This window comes from Ptychodera flava, unplaced genomic scaffold, assembly GCF_041260155.1.
Source record: "Ptychodera flava strain L36383 unplaced genomic scaffold, AS_Pfla_20210202 Scaffold_30__1_contigs__length_3116999_pilon, whole genome shotgun sequence".
In the NCBI taxonomy this organism is placed as follows: Eukaryota; Metazoa; Hemichordata; class Enteropneusta; family Ptychoderidae; genus Ptychodera; species Ptychodera flava.
In genome coordinates, this window is record NW_027248352.1 from 599,978 (window position 1) to 611,646 (window position 11,669).

Genomic DNA, 11,669 nt, shown 5'->3' on the forward strand with positions numbered 1-11,669 from the left:
GCAAGGCAACAAAAATATGACCGAAACATCGGAAATGGCAAGAGAAGTATTTCCATGTTTCAAAACAAAACTGACTTTAAGTCAATATTAAAATTAAATACAGATTTCTTTAAAAAATGAAAATGTTTTTCGTCGTCAGTCAAACTCAAAGTTCATGTTTTTTTCGCTACAACTAGATTTTCTGAGGTGGTAGTGGCTAGGGCGAAAGCAGAGTTGTCAAAGCTTCGTATAAAGGCGCACATAATTTTTCATACCCTTGTTTTGTGAGATGCAAATAATCGTACATGTCGTTGTGGTCGATGGTACCATCAGCCTGGATAAATCCGTTGTCACACTCCACAAACTGTGTGTTCTCAAAAGGTTTTAACATGTTTGGTAGCGCATCATTGATGGCTCGGATCTTCTCCCTCAGTGGATTTGGTTCATGTCCTCTTGGAGGTATTGACTGTGGGTCAGAAACAGAACAATATTTGTTTTGATTATTGCTCTCAATTGGGCTGTACCCTCTAGGAGGTATTGACTGTAGGTCAGAAACAGAACAATATTTGTGTTTGATTCTTGCTCTCAATTGGGCTGTACCCTCTAGGAGGTATTGACTGTAGGTCAGAAACATAACAATATTTGTGTTTGATTCTTGCTCTCAATTGGGCTGTACCCTCTTGGAGGTATTGAGTGTAGGTCAGAAACATAACAACATGTGTTTGAATATTGCTCTAAATTGGGCTGTACCCTCTAGAAGGTATTGACTCCAGGTCTGAAAATGGACATGGCTGGACTTGAATCTTACTCTCAACTGAACGATACCCTTTTGGAAGGTATTAACTTTGTGGTAGCTAAAACAAAAACACAACAGTGAGGTCTTAATTATGGCTATACCCCCTTAGAGCTACTGATCATAGGTCCGATTGACTTACCATGACAAAAATTTGTGCTTGAGGTTGTTTTGTTGACACTGTTTCTACAATAGCCTTGAGGCCTCCTACCACTTGTTCAGCAGTATGCCCATGGTTGTTGGTCCCTGCCAATATCACTATCACCTATCAACAGAATGGAATGTTCCATAATATGCATTTCCGGTATCTCATGGTTCATGTCACCATACAAAATAGACAACGTGCTATCTGATGTAGATTGCAACACAATTGTATGTCGTTTTTAAAAGAAAGTATTTTATAGTGAATATATGTTTGTATACATCATTACATCCTAAGTAAATAAATGCCAATATTGTTTGTATTAATCGTTTCATGTTAAATGAACTTGTACAGGAGAAATGAACCTATACATGAGAAATGGAGAGAGAGCTGGGGCTATAACTTGAGAATTGGAGGAACAACACTTCCACAGCATGAACTGTCTTAAACAATACAATGGCAACTACACATAATACACTATACACTTTGACAGTACAACACACATGATGGAAGATCACCGGTATATACTTTGCATCTTGGGCACACCGATATGTCATCATGATGCATCTGTAAGTCATGTCCCTTACCTTTGGTTTTAGTCATCTAATTCACCATTTTGTAACCTCCATAGTACATGCTGAGTTGCGTCACCACCAATACCAAAGTTTAGACAATGCATTGGAACAAACCATTTGAACCAAACCTACAGGGAGGAAAGGACAAGCTAAATCAGAGAGTACAGTCGAGACAGAAAATGTCACTGTCATGAAACAAACTAACTTTTACAGTACAAAGAAGCAATGACAGTATACAAACTGAATAAGGATAATATAGTAGCAAAGATCAGAGAAATGTTACAGTCACAAGTTAGTATCCGTGGATTGCTACATTTCAAACAGGGGTTACTGCTGTGCAGTACAGTGAGAGCCTTAGATTGAAAGCACTCATGTGACTACTACTGACCAATCAACAACTGCCTCACAAAAACTCTCATGAATAATTACCTCATTTGACCAATCACAAGTGTTTTTCTTTAAATACACTGACTCATGTGACCACTCTTTCTGGCCATACAAAATTTTGATTCATCTATAGGATATCTATCATAGTTAAACTGTAAATCTGTCAGTGACTGTAATAACATCAATTGTGTCAGTTCTGAAATCTTGTTGCTTCTAATCCTTGCTTTGTTTCTCTATAGTACAGTCCTAGCATCACACATGGTGATCTATCTTTTTAATCTCTTGTCATCACACTCGGTCAAAATCTCATATATTTAGTATTTAATGTATAATCAGGGCTTGAAATTAACTTGTTTTACATGGTTGTCCATTAGGACAACCATTTTCTGAAAATCAGTACTTCCTAAGAACACATCTTGTAGATTTTATCTCACATAGCTGATTAAATTGTGTGACTGCTCTTTCTGAAATTCTGACAAACAAATGAATATCAATAATCATACTTAGCATCATCTCTGGCGCAGAATATAATTATTATGAACATAAAGGCAGCCATGCAACATAGTCACATTGCATCAAGGAAGTTTCAACTTCAAGCCAAAATGTTGTATAAAATTCAGAGTGTAATCAATTTTCTTTTTATGTAGGCTGATGAAACAGAGTTTCATATGGCTTATTTTTATCAGTAAAACTCTTATATGGCTAGCGATTTAATTTATGTCTATATGACTTGCATTATATGTATGTGGCTTAGTATATCTGACTGTCTTTAAAGAACAGGGTCCTTGTGCTTCTCATACACAACATGACAGAGTCAATTCATCAACTTGTCTATGACCATTGTTGATTATGAAATGTTGGTAAAGGTACATCAACTGCCTTTTCACACACAGTATGTAACTCAAGGTACGAACTCATTGCATCTCACGCCAGACATTGACACATTTAGACACTGGTGAAAGTGCTTCTGCCACAAGTTTTATCATGTGAACTACAGCCATCAGTTGTATCAGAGAATCACCAATAAACACACATTAATACTTACATCAGTCTAAGCCATGAGTTGTATCAGAGAATCACCAATGAACACACACTAATACTTACATCAGTCTGAGCCATGAGTTGTATCAGAGAATCACCAATGAACACACACTGATACTTACATCAGTCTGAGCCATGAGTTGTATCAGAGAATCACCAATGAACACACACTAATACTTACATCAGTCTGAGCCATGAGTTGTATCAGAGAATCACCAATGAACACACACTAATACTTACATCAGTCTAAGCCATGAGTTGTATCAGAGAATCACCAATGAACACACACTAATACTTACATCAGTCTGAGCCATGAGTTGTATCAGAGAATCACCAATGAACACACATTAATACTTACATCAGTCTGAGCCATGAGTTGTATCAGAGAATCACCAATGAACACACACTAATACTTACATCAGTCTGAGCCATGAGTTGTATCAGAGAATCACCAATGAACACACACTGATACTTACATCAGTCTGAGCCATGAGTTGTATCAGAGAATCACCAATGAACACACACTAATACTTACATCAGTCTGAGCCATGAGTTGTATCAGAGAAACACCAATGAACACACACTAATACTTACATCAGTCTGAGCCATGAGTTGTATCAGAGAATCACCAATGAACACACACTAATACTTACATCAGTCTGAGCCATGAGTTGTATCAGAAAACACCAATGAACACACACTAATACTTACATCAGTCTGAGCCATGAGTTGTATCAGAGAATCACCAATGAACACACACTAATACTTACATCAGTCTGAGCCATGAGTTGTATCAGAGAATCACCAATGAACACACACTGATACTTACATCAGTCTGAGCCATGAGTTGTATTGATCGGAGAATCACCAATGAACACACACTAATACTTACATCAGTCTGAGCCATGAGTTGTATCAGAGAATCACCAATGAACACACACTAATACTTACATCAGTCTGAGCCATGAGTTGTATCAGAGAATCACCAATGAACAATATATCTGGTTCCTTGTCTTTACTTTCATTAACATAGCGCTTGTGCTGAAAAAAATAATGCAATAATCACGAATTTATTTCAAAATTCTCAAAGGGCCATTTAAAAATATTTGGCCGTGCGTGGAACATGTAACAATATGAACTGACAGGCAAAATTAAAATATCAATCTCAACATTCATGTCTGTGCATTGACTTAGATCACAGACCCTTCCTTCTTATGTTTTTGCTGATGACAAATCTGCAAAAATATACCATGTTCAAAACCCATTTTTTGTAGTTTTGATAATTCAGATACAGCCATCCATATCCTGAGTTTTGTAGAAGCTAAGGTATATCAAATCAAGTATTGGGTTTCCTTTCAACGAAGTTTGATAATAAGCACACTGTAAGCTGTAATGCCTTGAAAGAAAGAATATTATTATAATTTTGTGATTACAGACTCACTATACAGTTCATTGTTTTTCAAGGTATTGCATTTATGAAAGTTTTTGCTTCACAAGTTATACGACATCACCAGATTTGCATTCTTGACAAGCCTATTGACAATATTGTAACCTATGTCTACACTGTGACCTATCTCTACACACTACCACCTCTCCTCAGCAATAGGGGCATGCGGAACGGGGCTGACAAAAAACCTAAATTTTCATCAAATTACTACACCTGTAACAGCTTCGTTGTGGCATAGATAGTGTGATCTGGTGAGAAGGTACAAGGGCAGCAGAAAACAAATTTCACATTGTTTCAATCACGCGTGTTGACCGGCATCTTATTCACGGGTGCATCTTGCTTGGTCAAATTAATAAACACAAATATGTTTTGGATCTGACTTATAAATCTCGGGTCTAGCTATGCAAAGGTATACGTAATGATGATACATCTGAAGACATTTTTGTGAAATCTCTGCGATGGGATGGGTCAAATCTTTCTCGTTAAATCTGGCGATTTTGACAAAATGCCGATTTTCGAAGGATAATTCAACATGCGATCCACTTACAATGCTCATCCATCGGCCATCAAGCTGGACATCTTCAACAGGGACTGGCGTCGCTGCCGGGTTCATGTTGGATATCTTGTCTCCTTCTGTAAAGGCCGTGGGTGGTGAGATCTTGTACGAAAAATATGACAAATCAATCGACTATGATGTCACTACCGACGAGTGAGCAGACGTGAACCTTACTTCCTCGCAGACAGTCACAGCGCTGACCCGGAAGTGGACTACCTCACGATGGTCAAACATTAGGGGTGGATTAGTAGAAGCCACATTACTATTTGAAATATATCAATCAAATACTTTCACGTAAGTTGTATCTGTAATATGAATCACAATATGTTAAACATTATTTCTATGAAATTTTCTTGAAAAACTTGAAGACAAGTAAGTTCTTTTGTAATTTTCACGTAGCTCAGCCCCCATATTTGACATAGAACAGCTCAACTCGAGCTCAAGTCGGTCTGCCACTGGTGGCGCTGTTTCAAACAGGCTGTGTTCGCACAACTTCATTATAGCTTTTCCCACGAACTGAACAGCGTTACCGAGATGGATTGATAGGATGGATACCAGCAGATATTTGGACAGTTTAATGGATTGAAAATAAACCTCTGGCTAGTGAAAATATATTTTTGTAAGTATAATGCATGTTGAGGGGCAGTTTGTATATATAAATTCACGGTGATCTTGTTGTACAACAAGGTGAGGTCCAGCGTTCATGTTCTTGTTCACGTATTAAACCACGCATAAAAAAGTATTGTTCAAATGGCAGTGTCAGTTACATACGAATTTGGCCGAATGGACAGAAAAATGTTTACACAGTTTGAGTAAGGTTTTGTTCCACAATCAAAAATAAATCTTCCTTTGACAAGTAAATAAGTTGATGTCAATGTTTTCATTACTCCATAGAGAAACATATAGACAAGAGTGGCAACACTTGCATGCCTTTTGTTCCATGGTCGTCTCGGTAGACTATTGGCTTTTCATATTAAAATGAACTTCAAAGGTGTTAAACTTTTCTTGAGGCTTTTGTTTGTGGTTGATAATTACGCGAGATTATGCGAAAAATACGACGAGATGGCATCATACTGCCAGTCGCGTAGCAACCATAGTTACTTTGTGAGCTCTCAGGCCAGAAACACTGCTTCACGCCAATCAAAACATAACACGCCAGCAGTTTCATAAACATGTTCTTCCTTGACGCAAGTGTAAAAGACGGTATGACTGACCGTAAACCATTGAGTAAAACCAGACAGTATCGATAAAAGACTTTCAAATTTGGTTCAAATACACTCATTATATATTCATAAAAATATGAGAGGAATTTTTTAAAACGGTAAAACTCATTTTCCTGAAGCTCAAATACTCCTATTTTCGCCAGCACGTCAATTCTGCTCAGCACCACAGGACAACAACAACACAAACTTTGCCGAACATACTTTCGCTTAACAATTGGCGAAAATCCGAAAATTACCGAAGGATTCATGGTCGGCACTCTTCGGAAAAGAGAGGCGAGAGCAACCTGAGGCGAGGCGAACATGGATGGGTTTACGTAACCGCTTCACGCCTTAAACAATACCCGTTGCCACTCTATCTATCTTTCTCTATGATTACTCCAATCTTACTTTATTCAAAAGCAGACAAGACCGGGAGACAAGACAACATATCATGCCTACACTAGAAAGTGTGAAAGAATAACAGCGATTAAACTTTATTTAACATAAAACCTTGCGATGCGACTGTAGGAGCTGAACAATGGCAATACTCATTTCTTCTTGACGTCAAAAGTCAACATTATAAAACCCTACATAGATATTGTTCAACTAGAAATAGGGGTATATAGTTAACGACCGAATGTTTCATGGAACATGTCAAATGATGTTGACAGTGCCTCCTGGTTTAACTTTTGAAATACACTAATTAAAAATAATGGCATGAGCTTTCTCTATGGAAATAGGCTACATTACTTGAGCCTGCACTATTGAAATAAAATAAAGGCTTCATGGGGTACTGTTACGAAACGAACTGCTCATTATCAATTTACTTTAAGAAAAACCGTACGTGAGACAAGATGATTAAAGAAAATTACTCTCAAAACTGCTTATTAAGTAATCGTCGCCTGGCAAATGAAATAGGCGGACATACTACTCCAAATTTAAACCCCAATATTACTGAAAAGAATTCAATGTAATACAAACTGCATGGAATGAATGGTACTTCTTGTTATTCTGTTAAAGATATGAGGTCCAAAATAACCTTTTCACATCATAATCAATCTTCAAATGACACAGGCCAAAACTAACTTGTTATATTTTTACAGTTGAAAAAGAATTGATTTTAATGAAAAACTCGCGAAGTATATTTTGACCTCATAAAAACTGAGAAACAGCTCGTTATATTGATTTTATTTAACATTATGTTGTCTTGTCACACAAGAAGATTTAACCTTGTTTCGATTTCAAATGTATAATGCTACACAAATGCGTTTGAAAACCTTAGTAACGAGCGAGTAATAAATATTATTGTTGTTATAGGTCTCCTTAGTGCCTTTACAGTATAAGCTTATGCCTTTTATGGACTTGTATCTCACGTCTAAAAACGACATCCGGCATCCTATTGAGCATATTACATATTGTAATATTTTCACATAATGTTCTGCCAGAATGAATAAAAATTAAATAAGGTGAACCGATAACAAATTGGTTAGGCCAAGGTACAGCGCCCCCGGGGGGGGGGGGGGGGGAACTGTTCCTGAAACATCGACAATGTATGTTGACTATTCGTGATCGATAGAGGGCGCCTTTTTACAAAACTTGTTGAGACAAAATTTGAACATTTCTCTAGGCACAAAATGTTTAATTTTCTTTTTTTTCTTTTTTTTTTTTGCATTGAAAAAGTTAAACAGACTTTTCAGGGGCGTCGCGTTATATAGGAGAGCATATAGGAGCCAGTCATCCATATCATTCGGGATGGAAGAAGGCCACTGCAGTACATGTCTGCAGGGGAATCTTAATTTTCAGAATAATTTTTTTCACAGGGCAGGGGGAAATTGACAGTTTTTTTCATCACAAGGTAGAGGAGCTTCTGTCTGCAGGGAAATAATAAAATTTTAAGGGGAATTTTTTGTCCACAGCATGGGAAATCGGCAAGTTTTTTTCGCCAAGGGGCTTGGGAGCTTCAAAAATTCACAATGGGGATGGGAAACAGGCAAAAATATGTTGGGAGTGGGTAAAAATGAAGTTTGAGTGCGAGAGGATAAGTCAACAAATTTTCGGTTGGAGGGCTAATTATGAACAGCTAATTAATTACCCTCTGGACTTAAAATTAGTCAGATCACATTACTTGTCATGCGCAATATATCTTATCATAATAAGGACCGCTTTAAAAGTGTATTGTTCGTTGGCTGCACCTGATATTACCAAAACATGGTGAACCCATATCACCCAAATCAAAAACAGGGTGTCCCTCCTGAAAAATTTAACGCTCCTCTATGGAGGACGAATAAACTGACCATGCAGTCCCTATTAAACAAGGTGATGAATTTACATCCAATCTATACCTAATCTATATATAAATGTAATCTATGTATACATTGATTACATTGATTGATTTCCAATGGAACGCACGGCCCAATGCATCGTCATTTTATCACAACTGATCCTGCATGCAAATTTACAATAAATACTTCAACTAGCCAAGATACCTTGGTATTTACAGGGCCGAACGATTGACCAACCAAAGTCCAAACGGCCTGCTTTGACGTATCATGTTACAACACGCCTATGTTGACTTAATAATTGAACGGTAGAGTTCACGAAAACAACTGAAATACTCCACTTTAAGGATGGTGCCTTGCAGCAGCCAGACACCTTACAAAGTCTATTTTACGTGACGTCGTATATTTTATTAAATCTAGTCTTTAACATTTATTGTAGCTGGGAAATATTTGCATTCGCACATACATCTCTTACATCCATCACCCCTATCGTGAAATGTATGATGCCGCTATGTTAAGTATTGTCAAAATGTTTGATAAGCACTGTTAGATTTATAGCTACATTGATCCAGACGGTAAGCCTGCGGTCGTACATTCATTTCAATCTGTTCCAGAGCCTCTACTGCGCCTATGAACTTTGCTGAACAAAGCAGTGAGTCGTGGGTTACCTCGTGCATAGATTTCTGGCACAGGCGTGTTGTTTTCTGGGTAGTTTCTATAAGTGTAGTTTATTCTACGTTTCGACTTTCTCTTCCGTAGGCTACGGAAGAGAACGTCGAAACGTAGAACTACACTTATAGAAACTACCCAGAAAACAACACGCCTGTGATTTCTGGGTATGCGACTACTTCCGACCCGTCACACTAGCAGTGATATCAACGTGGTACGTTACATGAACCAGCCCATGGCTGCTAATAAGGACGAACTTACTCTTCGTCACCGTGACAGAGTATTCATCATCGGCTATTAGTTTGCTGAGGGAGCCCTCGTTTTTTTAGCTACTATAGACTATAGTCTATAGAAGCTATTGGGATGGGTATCCGTCCGGCGTCCGTCGTCAGTCTGTATGTATGTATGTATGTATGTATGTCCGTTTGTGAGGCGTCCGTCCACTCAAATATCTTGAGAACCGCAGTACTTACTGATTTGATATTTGTTGTGTAGATGAAAAATATGATTTTGAGAAACTATTTTTTTAATTTTTTGATATTGTTGAAAATAGGCAAATTAATGCCAAAAAAGGTGTTTTTGGTAAAAAATCTTCTTCTTCATAACCGCTGGTCAGACAGCTTTGTTATTTGGTATACAGGTCCCTAGGGATAACCCAACTTAGATTTGTTCAAATTGTGATGAAATATGCAAATGTGTATTTTTAAGGAATTGTTTTGTCATTTTTGGTCAAAATTTGACTTACATTGTATGGAATTCTTGTACTGTGTATAAACCCTATCAATTCACCCAGAAAAAAATAATTAATATGATTTTAAATAATTAAATATTAGGAAATCATCAAAGCCAAAATAATTTTAGTGTGGAATTATCAGAAAGTTCAACTTTTTTTGACAGTTCATAGTGAAATGCTTACCATCTTGGAGGATTAAAACATGTAAAGGCAACTTTCCTGAATCCCAACTTTGATATATTCTGAACCACCATTTATGTTATCTAAAAGAAATTGCTCATAATAGTTTGTCATGATAGGGTGGTCAAATAAATAGAGATAGAGAAAGTTCTAATTTCCATTTATGGTTGACTTGGTAAGGATAAAATAAGATTACTTTTTGAGGAAAAAAATAGAGTGGTCAATTAAAAGAGTGGTCAAAGTGATAGGGTTTTTATGGTAAAGCTGGGCTGTAAGATTCCTCATGTGCTATTTATAGCAATTATGCAATCTGTGTAAACAGTGCAATGAAAGTGTAACATGATTCCTTATAATGCTTTTGATGACCTTGAACTTCTTAAGTTTCAAACATTTGTCTCTTCAGTTTGCTTTCTCTGAGTACGTACAGTCTCAACTTATTCAACAGAACTTACTTACAATGTTACAGAGAGAGTAATAAGTCTGAAGCCACTCATATGGTGAAATGACTAGCAAACAACCAGTCATTTGAGAAGTTGTAAAACATTTTGGCGATGAACTTTTGCTTACAGCATGGAAGCTGTAAAACTGGACATTAGACTCCCCTGTTGCTACCGAGGTTGTAATGAAGATTACAATTGGCACCCTGTGTTCAAGATTGAGATATATTACCATGCATAACACCAGTCCATATACAACTGTCTTGTCAAGACAACTTATTTGTCACATCTTCAAAGTAACCAAAGGGAAAGATGGTTGTTATTGTAACTTACACACTATTGTCTGTAGACCAAAATTATTTTGCTTGTTATAATTTTTTGCCTTATCATGGTGTCTCTGTACTAGTTTACGAAAAACAGTGCAGCTGATTTCAATTCCCCAAAATACACTAACTGCATGGAATACATGTTTGTATGACACTAACAGCAGTGATCCCATAAAAGAGGGATTGCTTCAATAAACTATTATTGAGTACTGGTTTTTATGTGTAGAAGTGGTATCTTTACTTTACATCACAACAGGGAGCTCCGATGTCCAGTTTTATAGTGACCATGTTATCAGCGAAGTTAATCACCAAACTGCTTACAACTTCATCAAATGACTGGCTGTTTTGCTAGTCATTTTGCCATATCAGTGGCCTCAGACTTATTACTCTCTCTGTAATTTGAAAGTTAAAATGTGCTTGGTTAATAGGATGAAAATACTGATATTAAAAGATAACCAGCTCAAGATTCTTTATATTCTGACAGATATGCTGTTTTTTTATGACGTAAATCTTGATTTAAGCAAGTCTTGTTTACTTTAATTAGAATGTAATTAACTCTCGTTTATTTGCTATTATAGACTAATATAGTCTGATGAAATATGTAAATTTTTATTTTTACAGAATTATTTTCCATTTTTGGTCAGGCCATCCTGAAATGAGCTATCAAAGATATCCACCTTCTTCATCAATACATGTGTCACAAAAGGTTATTCTCTACATAACACAGCAGAGCTCTGTCAACTGTTGAGTCGCTTGTTTTTTTTCAAAACCGCTGGTCAGACAGCTTTAATATTTGGTTTACATGTCCCTAGGATGACCTTAGTGAGATAATTTCATACAGTCAGGAAATACTTAATTTTGTATCCATGTCTATAGTAGCTTCAGGGACTTTGGCCCTATGTTTTTATGTGGACGGGGGTCGG

General features: G+C 37.0%; 1 protein-coding gene across 1 annotated transcript; it reads right to left on the reverse strand.

The window, feature by feature from the left end:
* Positions 1-5,110, reverse strand: LOC139127306 (platelet-activating factor acetylhydrolase IB subunit alpha1-like). Its single transcript, XM_070693225.1, is given in 6 exon segments — positions 1-445; positions 915-1,037; positions 1,502-1,515; positions 1,518-1,617; positions 3,869-3,958; positions 4,912-5,110. Coding segments are annotated over 6 exon segments (642 nt in total). The 5' UTR covers positions 4,978-5,110; the 3' UTR covers positions 1-196.
* Between the last annotated feature and the right edge of the window lie 6,559 nt (positions 5,111-11,669).